The sequence below is a fragment of the Berghia stephanieae genome, chromosome 1, assembly GCF_034508935.2.
Source record: "Berghia stephanieae isolate SIO BIC M18660-M18661 chromosome 1, UCSD_Bste_1.3, whole genome shotgun sequence".
In the NCBI taxonomy this organism is placed as follows: domain Eukaryota; kingdom Metazoa; phylum Mollusca; class Gastropoda; order Nudibranchia; family Aeolidiidae; genus Berghia; species Berghia stephanieae.
The window spans coordinates 77823781-77839971 of NC_088360.1; the positions used below are offsets into that span (position 1 = coordinate 77823781).

At 32.4% G+C, this 16191-nt stretch overlaps 1 protein-coding gene across 4 annotated transcripts in view; it reads right to left on the reverse strand.

Annotated features, from left to right (window-relative positions):
- Nucleotides 1-16191, reverse strand: part of LOC144957903 (UDP-sugar transporter UST74c-like) — a 39362-nt gene that overhangs the window by 16743 nt on the left and 6428 nt on the right. For all 4 annotated transcript variants that reach the window (XM_078889456.1, XM_078889447.1, XM_078889466.1 and 1 more), the window contains 7 exons: nucleotides 15411-15444; nucleotides 13054-13140; nucleotides 8537-8604; nucleotides 7709-7780; nucleotides 4989-5057; nucleotides 2067-2169; nucleotides 285-377 (listed from right to left, as the gene is read on the reverse strand). In XM_078889456.1, the coding sequence (XP_078745582.1) occupies nucleotides 285-377; nucleotides 2067-2169; nucleotides 4989-5057; nucleotides 7709-7780; nucleotides 8537-8604; nucleotides 13054-13140; nucleotides 15411-15444 (526 nt within the window). The remainder of the gene's footprint in view (nucleotides 1-284; nucleotides 378-2066; nucleotides 2170-4988; nucleotides 5058-7708; nucleotides 7781-8536; nucleotides 8605-13053; nucleotides 13141-15410; nucleotides 15445-16191) is intronic.

Consider the following 16191-nt stretch of genomic DNA (forward strand, 5'->3'; position numbering starts at 1 on the left):
CAATCAAGAGTTGCACTGATATGCCTTAGCAATTTCAGATCATGATCAATTATGTCAAAAGGAAGACTGGATAAGCAAATTTAGCAAAAAGAATGTTTATAATCAAAAGACTATCGTTGAAAACCCTAACTGTCACTGTTTCTGTTGAATGATGTAACTCCTATGCCGGCTGGAATTTTTCTTCAATAGAAATACTTATAAAATGTGACAGCAATTGATTTTAGACTTAATAATCAACAATTAAAAAGTAAATGTGTATCTAGATGTTTATTAGACGACTTTACCTTTACAATCTCTCCATCATAAACTGTAAACACCAAAGTGGGTAAAAGCATCAATAAGGAATTGTAGTACATAAGGCCATATTTACCTAAACCCTGGAAAAAGAAATCATATATTGAAAATGGGATAAGTCATGTAATACAGACCACTCCGGATAATCGCAACTCGGTTAATCGCAACATTTCCCAAGAAACAGAATTAATTCTATATAAAAGTCACTGGTAAATTGCAACAAACTTCGGTTAATCGCAACAAATTTTCGCCCTCAAAAAGTGGTAAATTCAAGAAATCAATCAAACAAAATATCATGATTAAATTTCACCATGGAAGAAATCGTGGCAAGTTGAAAAATCGAGAGTGAAGAGAGACTGAGCGATATCCTTTGTTTTGGGATTGACGACTGTGCATTGTGACCAACGAGTTTGGTGAGATTTATTGTCTCTCATCACGGCTAATCTCTTTGACTCTTACAAATGTTGAGAACAAAAGAGTGAAAGTGAATCAAGTCTGAATAAGATGTCGACTTGCATTATAGCTGCAATTGCTTGAAAAAATATATACAGGGCTGCCATATGGTTTTAATTTCAATCACTCTGTGTTGGACTAAGAACAATGTTTACAACAATTGGTTTGAATATAAAAAATGTTGCATTAGTGGACTGGAAACTCAACTTCGGTTAAACGCAACATTTTCGCTGATCCTAAGGTGTTGCGATTATCTGGAGTGGACTGTATGTGCATACTGCTTCTTTTATTTCAATACACCAAGATTGAACTCAGTCAACAAAATGTCACAAAGATTAAAGAAGGGCAAAATCACTTAAAGGTTGTGTCTAACTCTTATTCACAATGAAGACACCAATGGGTTGGCATTTAGATAATAACTCTTTAGGTATACGGTGTCATCATATGAGACTCAAACAGTTCAGGAAGTTGACTACATTGAATGAGATAAAAGAGATAATGAGAAATAATGTACATAAAATTAAAGAATTCCAACCCATCCCTGTTTGGGTTAAAAGAGATTTTGTAAAATCTCATGTGTGTGGCTGACTAGAATCCCCTGATTCATTCAGAATTAATGTAATAAATAATTTATAGAGTGCACAGAATTTACAAAGTATTCTATATACAAAGAAAACAGGTAAAACAAAACACTACTCAAAAGCTTGCCTGAAAAGAAATTTTCCTTAAGTTGAAGTTTTCCTCAACCTTCGGGATGTCTTTGATTTATTTGATCTAATTTGTTCCATACTTCTGGGGCATTTACACCGAGAGATTTTTTCAGCTAGAATAGTTTACATATGAAAACATTAAACAGTCATTCAGGTGTATACAATTCAAGAAGCCCTGAGATATAAGATGTCGCTATATCATTTAGGCATTTGAACACAATTGTAGAGATTTTTAACTCAACTCTCTTTTTAATAGGAAGCCAATGAATAGATAAACCTCGTGTGCTTGGAAGTCAAGCTGCCCTATTACGGATTTCTTGCATTATATCAACAGGAATTATATAGATGTTGAGTAAAGGCTAGGATAACACAAATGAATGCAATACAAACGCAAACCGCGATTACCATGATATATATTACACATACAAATACCACATCATTTGAAAAAACAAAACCAAAAAAATGCACATAAAAATGCATCAACTGTTGGGAAAAGAAACAAAATAAAAACAACCCCAAAAACACTTAAAACATTGTCTCAATTATAGATGAACAACATATTCATAATCATTTGCAGTTAGCTCTAAAATGCATACAATATAAGCTCACCTTGCTGTCAAGCTTTTGCTTTGTATAAACTGCATTAGCTGCGGTAGCAAGATCATTGAGGAATATGTATAAATATCCAACAAAGTCAAATGCCAGGTCAGACCTGAAATAACATTTAAAATGTATAATGCATGAAGCATGTTGCAGTAATTTTACATTTTTTATAGTTCTCTGATGGTGACTAATTTCTTTTGCAGTTACCATAAAACTGGTCTCCTTCAACCACCATTATTACAACTACCACCTCCATCACCAACGACGACAATTACAACAATAATAATCAGTGATGATAATGGCACTTGATACTATCCATAGAGACAAAATGTGGTGAATATTACATAATTATGGTCTCCATTCAAAACACATCAACAAGTTCAAAGCCCTTTACAATAAGTATAATCTTTGTGTAAGAAATGACAAGTGGCTGCGATATGTAGGTTACTTTCAGAACTTGTTTGAATATTATCTTCTCTTTCTCCTCTTTGTTTTCAATGTCTCATACATCTCAATAACCATAGAGTTGATACATGTCCCATTTCATTGCTAGTACTTCAATACAATACAATACAATACAATACAATACCCTTTATTCATCCCAAAGGGGAAATTTGTCTCTAGGGTCTATTCCAAGGGAAGACTGGAATAACCCAGGCATCAGCCGCTCACACCCACGAATTACGTGCCTGAGCGAGCCTTTACTCACGCTATAGGTCAGGTTGACCTCAGGGTCAAGAGGTCAGTCCTGCAGGTAAAGCTACATACAATGCATTACGTTCCAAAAACATATAAGTTGACTAACGACGTTTCCTGTTTTCAGTCTACTACTCTACTCCTCTTCTAAATTCACAACATATTTTTCAAAGCTTGGATATAACTGCATTTTTCTTATTTAATATTTGTGTCTGGATTTCATTATTCTGCTGTGATTAGTTCTTTAGATTTACACCTGATAAACTCAATGAATAAAATCAATTACAGGAGCTATTTATTTTTTTAAAAAATTAATATAAAACTTTTGACACGACCAATTTTTTAAAAGTTGTATTGGCGCATTTAACATTCTCTGGGCTTTCTAATGATTAAAACCATTTTATGGACTTGTCTTTTAATCTTTTATAATGTTTTTTTTTCTTGCAATGTACATACAGGTAAAATGGATCACACTTTAGAGACCCACTTGAAATCTTTAAATGAACTGTGTAGAGTATGTGGCAATACAGCACTCACTCAAAAAGAAAAAAAACGTAATCGCAAAAGATTACTGTGTAATGATTTCAAATGTGAAATACTTTTGTTATTTGATATTGACATTGGAAAAGACTTAGAAACAACACAGTCAAAATTGATATTTTACAAATGTGTAAAAAGAATCAAAAACATGAAAGTATATAAAGGAGAAGAGTTTTTAATAAACTCCCGGACTATTGTAAAAAAACAGTCAGCATTTGTGGACAGATTTTGTTCCCAGTGACATTACAATGTGCAATGTGTGCAAAAAATTTACAAACATACGAGTCGGCTGCATTAAAGATAGGCAATCAAGTGACATTCAAAACTTAAACACAACGCAAGACACAAATTCATCACACTCCACAGAAATCACAGTAGACAATGTTATAATGACAACCAGTCTTCTTCAAGTTTCCCCTAACTTACAGTCTCATGTACCAGAAAAGATGATAAGATGAGAAAAGAACGACAGAAAATGATCAAGTAAATTATCAAAAAACAATACAGGACAGTTTGCAACGTATTAGACAGGTAGAGACACCTAAACAATTTGAAATTATAATGTGACTTTTGAATGAATTAAAAGTGACATAATAGAGCAGGAGCTTGGATTCAAACCCTCCCTCTCCTGACAATCATGTTTTCCCCCATTTTAGTCACTCTCCCCCCCCCCCCCCCCCCCCCACCTCCCTCTCTCTACGTCTTGAAAGAACGATGCTAATACCACTCAGACTCAGATATACACATACACTCATGCCGACAGACAGTTGTGCAGTAAATACACATACACACATAAAGTCAGATAGATAATACACATAATTTACGCTTTGTACAAATAAATGTGCAATTGTGGTTTATGTTTAAAACCATCACGGAGTTTGGTATTATCTATGTTTTTTGTTATTCAAACTGTGAGAAAAGATTGTTTTCATTGTGTACTTCTGTGACTTCTACGAACAAATTACGGTATCCCAAATATAAAAGGCTATTACTATGGAATGATTGACAAGTCCATTTAGAGATGACGTAAGTAAATTCTCAGATTGTTTGTCTTTAAGTTGAACCCAGTTTTATTGCATTTAATCGTGTCGTTTTTTTGCAATTTGGGGGTAAAGTTAAAAGTAAATTAATCATTTCTCAAAATATGAGTAATTTATAATTAACAATAACTTCCTTTCAACTAACATTATGAAAATCAAATTTATATCATAATACCAATTATTTTCTAAATATTTTCTTTCTGTAAATTTCTTGCGTTCATGACCATATTAAACTTGGGATAGCAGGTTTACAAAGTAAACAAACGTGCGTAATGACTGTGAGTAAGAATCATTCAACAGGTTATCATGACCCCCGAGGTCACGCCCCCACAAAGGAGAAGGGGGCTGATTGGGTGGTAAGGCATGCGGTCAGGTTGAGTTCAACTAAAGGCACGGCTTTTCGTTTCCGTGTGCTGTGCAGTGCCACAAATTGAGCTAGGGGTGAGGTGACTTGTTCAAGGCCACACAGTGCAGCGGTGGGTGATCGAATTCGGTACCTTTTGGGTACAAAGCAAAGACCGTACCACTGAGCCACACTGCCCCCCATTCAGGCTGAAATGTTCGGCCAATTTTTAAAAAAATTTGCAACGTGCCCTTCCATTTACTATCTTTTTCTTTGCATACTATATTATGTACATTAAGAAATACTCACCCTGCAGCCACAGCAGTACCAATGATCATAAGATAAACAGAAAATTGCACTGTAAAACCAGCTTTCACCCTAAGAAACAGATACAAACAATTATTTTGTGGTTACAATGAGATGACAGAATTCCAAATGATTTGTTTTCTTTTTCTTTTTTTGAACAAACAAATCATAATAGAATATCACACTAGACCGTTAATACTCCCCTAGAATATTAGAAGTCCTGACTCATTATCAGCCTTCACATCTAAATTGAAAACTCACCGTTTTGTTTCATGATTTCTATTTTGTAAATGAAGTTTTATCTCTTATGTGTGAAAATGTGCTGTCAATCCACTTTGTAAGTAATTGAAATAGCTATGTCTTTATTTTCATTGTTCATATTTATTCATTTATTATATAAATGTATAGCACCTAGAGCCTGTTGAAATCAGGGTAAAACGCTACACAAATGTCATTTAATATCATTATTACTTCAAACAGGATTTTGCAAAATGTCATTTTAAAAGAAAAGATGTTGAATTTGCAGTATTTAAGAGTTATTTGCAACCAGCAATTACTGTAAAACATTTCATTTTAATTACTTCATAATGAATGTTTCCTTTTCCTAAGTTTACTGAGAGTTGAGAGGATTCACATATAAGTGAACTACTATTTTATTTTATCATTCAACCATCTAAAAATGTTTTAAAAACCCTTTTAAAAACATGTCATAAACAAAATATGACTTATCATTTTAATAATACATGACATATGATTGTAATATTACATTGATGACATAACGAAACAATACAAATAGTAAAATTTAAGATAGAGAAATAACAGAGATGCCAACGAAGAACCAATTTCCAATTCCTAACTTAAGGCTCCAAAAATTCTTATTTGCACCAAAAATTCATACACTGTACAGTAAATTTGAAAAAGAAAAAAGAACAGGAAACAGAATGTAAATCCATAAAATGAGACAATCAGTGCTCTTAACAAGAAAAAAAATTAATCTCAGCCAATTCCTACCTTTGAAAGTTATAAAGGGTTGTAAATTATGATTTTAGATTATCATAAAAAAAAAAGGATCTTCACAATTTGGAAAATACCAGAAAAACCAAACATCATAGTTGCCAAATAAGTTACTAAAGAAAGACAAGATGGCTATCTTTGATCATAATGGTAATTTGTCCAAAAGGAAAAAATGTATTTATCCGTTAGTCAAACACAAACCAAACATGACAGGTTAAACCATATTTAGGCGATATCATGTTAAATATTAATACTATCACAAAAACATTCATTCCAAGCATAAGATATTTAAATTTTAAGGAATATTTTATAAGTTATAAATATCAATTCAAAGATACAACTTATAACAACAATGTTACTTATCCACTACATACAGGGATAATGATACACTTTTGCCTCAATGGTCAAACCTTTTGTTAGAACTTATTGGTTATTGCAACCAAGTGGTCACGCAACTTATTATTAAAAATAGAAAAATCAAGATTAATTGAAAACCAGCCATTCATTCTTTGTTTCCTAAGTACAATATACTTCCTTTTTTTGTAATATATTACTTCACTAATATAATCAGATGAATCTTATGATAAAATGCAAGCGTGAGGGAGGGGAAACTAAAGGACATAAAATGATGAGAGGATTAAAAAAAAAGAGGAATTTAGTTTGAGAAAGATAGATAGATAGATATTATATTATATATATATATATATATATATATATATATATATATATATATATATATATATATATATATATATATATATATATGAGAGAGAGAGAGAGGGAGAGAGAGAGAGAGAGAGAGAGAGAGAGAGAGAGAGAGAGAGAGAGAGAGAGAAGAGAAAGAGAGAGAGAGAGAGAGAGGAGAGAGAGAGAGAGAGAGAGAGAGAGAGAGAGAGAGAGAGAGAGAGAGAGAGAGAGAGAGAGAGAGAAAGAGGGAGAGAGATGGATATATTATATAAAAAGAAAGAAAGACTTCTCTACTAAAATGTTATATGACTTTACATCCCTCTCATTTTAAATAGAAATGTTTTTAAAATGCTAGGTACATTTATAAATAATTAAAACAAATAAATAAATACATAAATAAAAGTCCCTAAAACATCACCTCGCCCCATCCCTTTCCCCTATCCTGTTGACTCTTCATCTTATCCAAGTCACTTTTTTGACACATAGTGCCAGCCTTTCTATGTTGATATAATGAAATTGGGAGTGTGTACAGAATTCATGCAATTGTGCACATGTGACAACTTATGATATAAAGACATGATGGCATTGATTCTTTTTTTTTTGGGTACGGAAACTATCATTTTGCATAATTGTGTACTGTGCATGAAAATTCATACAAATTACATATTTTGCGCACAGTTTGACATCTCAGAAATAACCATTATTTTGTTATTCACATATTTCAAATGTTATCAACAAAATCCTTTACAGCGGTCAATGCTCAATAACTTTTTGAATTAAAATAATGATTTATCAATGCTCTGACCACAGGTTTTGTCAAGCATATGTAAAACATATAACAATAAATATCTTTAAATTGCTAAGTGTACACATCTCACGATAGAATTCTTTATAACTACGTTTTTAATAGACAACAAATATTTGCACTTTAGTGATGTACATAAAATAAACATAGAAGCTATTCATCATATTTAAAATGATAATGAAATAATACAATGATCTATGATAAATAAAATACTCACTTAAGAATAAAATACTCCAGGATCATTGTAAACAAAATGGAAAATCTCCTCAATACTGTAAACATTGGTAAACTGAAAAATTGATTTGAAAAAGCAAACTGATCATATCAACAAGGAATTTAACAACACTTAACTTATAATATTATGCGTAAAAAGGGTATAAAGTTTGATTTTTTTCTTTTCTAAAGATGGCCACTTTCTCTTATCTATTTTTACATGATTTATCCTCAGTCCCTTTTCTCACACAAAGTGTAACAGTATTCTTTTGTATTTCAATGTGTATGTATAAGAACAATAACTCGCATTGTTTAGGTGTTAGTAATTTGGTGATCAGTTGGTTGAATTTTCACTAAACCAAAAATTTCAAAAGCTTTATCTAAATGCCCACTTTTAGAATATAATGATAATAATAATAATAATAATAATAATAATAATAATAATAATAATAATAATAATAATAATAATAATAATAATAATATAATAATAATAATAATAATAATAATAATAATAATAACAACAATAATAATAATAATGATGATAATATCATCATCATTATTCACCACCACCACTGTCTCCGCCGTTGTCGTTGACATCATCATCATCATCAGTAACTAAGAGTAGTAGTAGTAGTAGTAGTAGTAGTAGTAGTAGTAGTCGTAGTATAATTATTAACATTATTATTATTACAATAAAGATTTATCATTATCATTACCTTTAAAATGGGTCAAATTAGTCAAATATTTTTATTTACAAATTTAACCTAGTGTCAACGTGATGTGGTTACTAATAATTACAAAATTAAGAAAAAGTAAAGCTAACATATCAAACCTCAATTTCTTTGTTCCTCCAAGTCCAAATATCAAATTCATGATGTAAAAAACTGGCAATGGCCAAACCTGTTATAGAATATGAAAGAATTTTGATTTTAGTTGCACTATGCAAATGTCATTTCCAAAGAAAAATGTTAAAAATAAGAACATTATTTTTTGTGGCAAAAAAAGAAATAATTAAAATACTTTCTTTTCAAATTATAAAAAAAAATGTCACATGCATGACACAATGAGATGACGTTGTCCAAGCATTCCATGATAAAAAATAAAAAAAGAGCTTTCATACAGAGCAATATCCACTAAACATGCTCAAAACGCTTCACAAAGAATCCCTGACCACAGCAAAATGTAACATGTAGAATGAAACATGGCACCTGTTAAGACGATATTACAATTGTTTTCCTGACAGAGACAACGCTGTTAACGGTCGGGTAATTATTTTACACCTGAGTACAGTGAGAGAATGTGAGTTAAGAGGACTCAGGATCCAAAGAATCAAATATGCACTGAGCAAGGCTCAAACACAGGACCTTCCAATCTGAAAGCGAGTGTCATACCACAAGACCAGATAGCTGCACAAGGAATGCCTTGTATCAACAGGAATCACTCATGTAAGTCTATGTGAATAAATTATTATCTTTATCATATCCATTATTGATACGTTCATATATCTATTATTATTATCATTACTATTATTATTATTATTATTATTATTATTATTATTATTATATTATTTTAATTATAATTAATTATTATTATTATTATTATTATTATTTATTATCATTATTATTATTATTATTATTATCATTATTATTATTATCATAATTATTACCTTTATTATTATTTTTATCATCACCATCATCATCATCATCATTATTATTATTATTATTATTATATTATTATCATCATTATTACTAGTAAAATGCCTGTGCTTTGCTACAGAATATTTTAAAAGGTTATGAAATAAATATGGTAGAAAGAAATATATGTGCATATATACAGGGTCCCCAGTAGTGCGGAGCGGTCCCAAGCATGTTTAGGACCGCCGGTTCTACGGTCCCTGGGAAATGAGAACCGCAAGGACCAGTTTGATTCTGTTCTTTTTCGACATTGGCCATTCACAAGGCTCGTGGGACCATCAATGAACTGGTTCTTTTTCGACATTGGCCAATCACAAGGCGTCCTTGGGACCGTCAAATGATAGGAACCGGTCCTGCAGAAGATGGCTGTAGAACCGCCAAGTGTAAGTGAGAGCGGAGAAGGCGTGTTGCCTCAAAACATGAAAATAGTGCTACAACACTATCCATTAAGCATGTGTTTGTGTGTGCGTGTGTGTGTCTGTGAAGATTGATGGAGCGGGTCGGGTCAATGTTAGGGAGTGAAAGGAAAAGGGATTGTTAATATTTTGTGTCTGTGACATGCTGGACCAAAAGTATGGGAAGTGGGAAGAGTTTGTTTTGATTTTTAGAATTTTTTTTTGGGGGGGGGGGGGTTGTTGTTGTCTCCATTCCTTTTTTCTCTTTTCGTGCGGCTATGTGGTCTTGTGGTATGACACTCGCTTTCGGATCGGAAGGTCCTGGGTTCGAGCCTCGCTCAGCGCCTAGTTTAGTCCTTGAAAGACTCTTTACTCACATCCTATCACCGTACTCAGGTGTAAAATGAGTATCTGGTCGTCAACATTGTTGTCTCTGTCGGAAAAAATTGTAACATCGCCTAACAGCCGTCATGTCTCGTTCTACATGTTATGTGTTGCTATTAGTCAGAGACCCGTTGTAAAGCGTTTTGAGCACATTTAGTGGATATTGCGCTATATAAAAGCTCATCTTTTTTCTTTTTTAATCAAAAAGAAATTCTATCTTTGGATAGGACGCTGTCTATCCCAAAGTACTTTTCACCAGATCTAACAAGCCGAGCTACCCATTCACTGCTGAATAGACAGAGATCAGAAGAAGAAAAAGCTCGACTGCACCCGGGATCAATCTCTGGCCCCTTGCGTGTAAAGATAGTGCTCTATCAACTGAGCTATCGGGCCCCCCAAATAATCTAATGGTGGTTTTTAAAAATACAGAAGTTATAATTATTATTTTTGAAGAAAGCTATAGTATGTGAAACTTGTATCATTTGATTAGTTAAAACACCAAACGAAATAAAAATATTATTGTATCATCAAATGACAACAATGCGATAGAAAGGAGTGGTGACAACAGATAGCCAAAAGAAAAAAATCGGACCAGCTAGGTTCGAAACACACATATTATAGTAGTCACTTTCATTTAAAAGAATAACCCATTAGAGAAGAGGGGTGATGTCGTCAAAATAGATCAATAGATCATTGTCATTGCGATCATTAGTGTGTAGTAAATTAGGCAATTTACCCCGAGTAATGGAATCGTCCAAGGCGTCTCGCGGTCCCTCTTACCCCACCACACACACGAGGGCGTATGTGCAAGAGGGGGTTGGTGCGATTAATTAAGTGGGATGGGTGGTTAGGCGAACGACCTAGGCAAAAGGACCGAGAAAAGGCAGTAAAGAAACTAGAATCGCTGGGACCGTTCAAATAGAAATATAAGAAGTGAGGACCGGCACCGTGAGGACTGCCAACGGTTCTTCACCTTGGGACCGCAATTACAATGATTCATAGAGGCCTCTTTTCTCTTTACTTTGCTTAGAAAATGAGAAAATCTGATCCTCCTTTTCCTTTGCCAATTTTCTTAAAGCATTTGCAAAGGTGAATAAAACTCAACTGCTCGTTCACTCCCATGACTTTTTCTGCTTTGATTTCCCTTCCCTAAATAGGTAGCATTTTCCAATAATCCAATTTTCTCTTCTCTTGGACCACAACCCCCTCTGTCTTTTAAAAGTGTTACAGATGCCAATAATATAAAAATCATGCAAAAATCCAACTCAAAAACAAAAAGGCTTACCACTAAAATAGAAACTGATTACCAAATGAATTGTTCATTTTTTTTTTAATTAATTCCATGAAGTCAGACTGTATGGATGTGAAACTTGGAATGCATCGCAGACATTTATAAGGAGGATACAGATTTTGTAAACAGGTGCCTGCATAAGCCACTCAGAATAAAATGGATGGACAGGATTAAGACGAAGAAGTATGAAAAACGAACACAGCAGAAACCAGTGGGAGAGGAAATAGGAAGAAAATGATGGAGGTGGATTGGACACAGTCTTAGAAAGAATGACTCCACTAAAACAAAGAAAGTAGTCCAACCCTCAGGGCAGAAGACAAAGGGGAAGGCCTCAGGGAACATGGAAGCTGATATGCAGAGAAGTGATAAGACATGGAGTGAGATAAAAAGTTAGCTCAAGATAGAGAGGGATGGAAACTGTTAGTCTGTGGCCTATACCCTGACCCAGGGTGAAAAAGGCAATGATGATGATGAATTCTCCTTTGATATGTATAAACATTACGAAGGATAATTTTATTTTTTGAATTATAAGCATTATAATACCTCCCATTAAAAAGATCACTCAAAAGAAAAAAATCCTTCAACAAGATCATTTTCAGCTACGTCTGGGAGACCACTGATTTTGCTCCTAATGTCGCATAGCTCCCAACCTGATACATCAGTTGAGAGGGAGTTTGGGATAAAAATGAGGTATACGGGATCCTGCTGTTTTACCGACCCAAAGGTTTTTTCATAGTTGAAAAAGAATGGGAAGAAATCAGGATCATTGCAGAAAATAAAATAGAGTACATATTTCAATGATTTGTAAAAGGAAATAGCAAATTAATAAAGTTTATCTTTATAAGCATTTCATTTTCTGATTGAATACTTTCTTATCAAAGATGTTGATTCAATTTTATTTTTACTCAACACAATCTCTGTAACAAATAGTGAAAGTATAAACAGGTATGAGAACATTTAAAATATATTTCGCGCTTACAGGCATAATTTTATGCAAATCCTCAAAACAGCATGAAAAGTATTAGTGAAAAGAGAGTGTCATATATGTAAATGACATCTCGTAAGGAAATGGTTAAATGATCAACCAAAGTTGGCTATTACACACTGGCACATTTGTATGAGAACTTTCCAGACTTTTTTCTCCCGACTTCCCAAAAAATTTCCGACTTTTTCCTGATTTTCCGATTTGCTGGGGACCCTGTATATAAAGACTTGATGCCAACACTATCAAATTTTTCAATCAAACCGAAATCAAATGAGCATGTGTATCTTTTTACATTAATTTCAATCATGTAAATGGGAAGGGAATGGTGGAGTGTTACCTGACCATTCTTGGTTGTTTTACGCATGTGGTCTGTGTCCTTGACGATATGATTTACAGCACTTTTTCTTTGGTGATCTGAATGACTTATGACTTTTTTTTAAAAATTGTTATTGATGGTTTTTTGTTTCTTTTTGTTAATTTTTATTCCGGACACGGGGGTTGTGTTGGCTTGGCATTTTTGTTGTTGTTGTTGTTTGTTTGTTTTATTTTAATAATGAGGCTTGAGAAATTGTTTTTCAAATGAGTTATAATCGTTTATACCTTTCGTAATGTGTCCATTGAAAGATCCGGGAAGCTGACAATGTGAAATACTTTAGCCAAACCTAGAACAATAACTCCAGCAATTATCTGTGAATACGAGAAAAAAAACCCATTAAAATTAAATTCATGAATAAAAAGACAATATCTTTATTTAATCCCTTTAAATTCAGACTTGATTCATGATATTATCGTGTAAAAATTGACTGTTGTTATCCTCAAGATAAAAAAATTTACTTCTATGTCCTTTCCCTGACAGTGCAAATGCCAATATAAGCTGAGCACATAGAGAATTCTATTGCTCTATAGTATAGACATAGGTCCAAGTATTGCTCTATCAAATGTCATTAAACTCGCATAAAAGATATCTACTAATTATAGAGATGGGTTTAAAGAGTTTTCTTTACATTGTGGAAATGAAAAGTACATTCTCTTTCAGTAAAGAAAAGTACACTTGGGTGAACAAAGTTGCCGTTGCAAGTTCTACAGAAAAACTTAAGAAAGTCTCAAATGACCATGACACGACAAAGTGGCTATTAGTCATAGCTACAATCTAATTATTTATTGCAATCAATAGCTTCCAACCATGGTAATAACCCAACTAAATTCTTTATATGTCAACAATTAAGAAAATGACCATGTTCAACTTTTTACAGATTAACACGGTTGTTCAGTCTGGGATCCACACCATAATTACCATAAATACAATTTAAAAAATAGAAAAAGTAAATAAGAATGCAATGAGATATGTTATTAACGATTTCTAATTTATAAGTGGTAAATAAATTATTTATCATCCCCAAGGAGAAATTTTTCTTTAGGGTCTATTCCAAGGGATGACTGGAATAACCCAGGCATCAGTCGCAGAGCAGTGTTGCAAAGTGAGCTAGGGTGAGGTGACAGACGCACATATGAAACGATTAGGATGCTACAAAGATAGTTATCTCATCGTGAAGTAAGGGCGAGGGTTAATATATAAAAACTCTATAGAGGGGATTAAATGGCTTTATAGATACCTGTAGATTTATACCAAATGAAGTCAAGTCAAAACAAACTAGGCAGTCGGGTATCACCCATTTAATATTCTCCAACCAATAAACTTAACTCCTTTTATAAGATAAGATAAGATAAGATAAGATATACTTTATTCATCCTTGTATGGAAATTATAATTCTATATCACAACACAATTCGGTAATAATATATAAAAGAAATATCAATGTAAAGAAATTAAATAAAAATTGGCAAATTATATTAAAAGTCTTAAAAAGTACAGTGGAACAAGTGGATATATGGTGACCATATATCAATAATAATTTTGTTAGAATTCTTGCATTAGCATGTTTTCAAAATAAATAAATGATCAAATGAGTATGAAAATAGATTATAAGTAAATGTTAATTGATGTTATAATAAAAATAGAGAAAGATAATATTAAAAAAATCATGTTATTCTGATTGTGTAAATATTTCATCTGAGGAATAAATAAATTATTTTGCGTGATTACAGTATTTTGGTCATCACCTTATTTATAGAAATATTTATTTCAAAGTAAAAGAAAGTAGATAAGAGATTGGGTAGGAGTTATATATTATTTCTAAGCAGTAAAAGGTTTATAAACATAATTATTGAATCATCTCTCAATAATATTATCATTATTCCATAAATAGATAAATAATTATATTGGCTTTAAAAATTGTAAATAACTTAAACGTAACTTTAAATTAAAGACAGGACACATAAGTTAATATCATATATTAGTTACTATCTCATGATTACGGTAATACTATCAAGGATTATAGCTCATTCAAAAATTGAAGCGATCACACGTTACAGGCAGAATTGTTGTACTGCCTCATGCCCAAAATTAATATTGACAATGAAGACGTTATATTCATATAATTTACAAAGTGTTGTAATCTGACTTCAATAGATTAGATAGGAATTACAACAGACAACTAATAAAACTTAACAATAAAAGAAAGCTTGGTCTCTTTAATTTTGATTTAATCGTTGCTTCACAAAGGCCCTCTTGAGACTTTGTTTACTGAATTAGTTTAAATTACATGTATTAATAACTTTCTTTAAAACAATGGAAGAAAAATAGAATAAAAGCATACATACTAAAAACAAATATCAATAACCCTTTTATTAATGATGATAATAATGATAATAGTAAATGATGCATAAATCATAACTTTGATTGTGAGAAATGAGAATGGGGTTCCATATGACAAGTGGTAGAGATTAATGAAGTGGGGAAGTGCAGAAAAACTAGATATTCATGCGTATTTCTCTCATAATATTTTGTTCCATGTTTTGCTCTAAGTTAACCAGATGCACAATTTTTTTCTTTCTTACCTGACCAAGGCCTAAAATTTGGAATGAAGGAAACCTGTGATGTAAAAAATGATAAAATAACTGCTCAATTCTAAACCAAATCAAAGTATTGTTCCCTAAAAAATGAAAAAGGAAGAGGCAATACAAATAAAAGCTATCATTTTTCATTAAATGAATAATACTAATGCAAACCTTACTGTTGAAGCTCTGGAATCTAAAAAAAAATTTTAAAACAAAACAAACAAAAACTCCCAATAATTAAGTTGAATGTGAACTTCAAGTTATTCAACAGAGACAATTGAAGTGAACATTTTCAGTTTCCTTTTACTCAACAGTGTGGATGAATGTCTTTTTTACCTTCGATCTCACAGACTCATCATTATATTGTGTTTTTCTTCTAGGTATCATTTCGTTGTTGTTTTTTTTGTTTTAAAGGGTTTACGGCCGCTTGCAACACATTTAGGTCATATCAATGGCAGTAAAAAAGGAAAAAGAAAATGGGATAGTAAAAAGTTCTAGCATTACAATTAGAGTTGGAGAAGATGGCCCAGGACAGAGGAAGATGGAGGACTGTTGTCGACGGCCTATGCTCCACTAGGAGTGACGGGCATAAGTAAGTAAGTAATAACAACAAACACATAATTATAAAATATGATGTATATGTTTTTACTGCCTTGTTTGCATTATATCCTAAAAGCTGATGTTTAAAATATCCTGCTTACAAACCCTTGATTTCTATTTTTTGTTCTTTTACTTCCTTTACAGTTAAAAGACATTAGTTCTTTCTTCTTTACTATCTTCT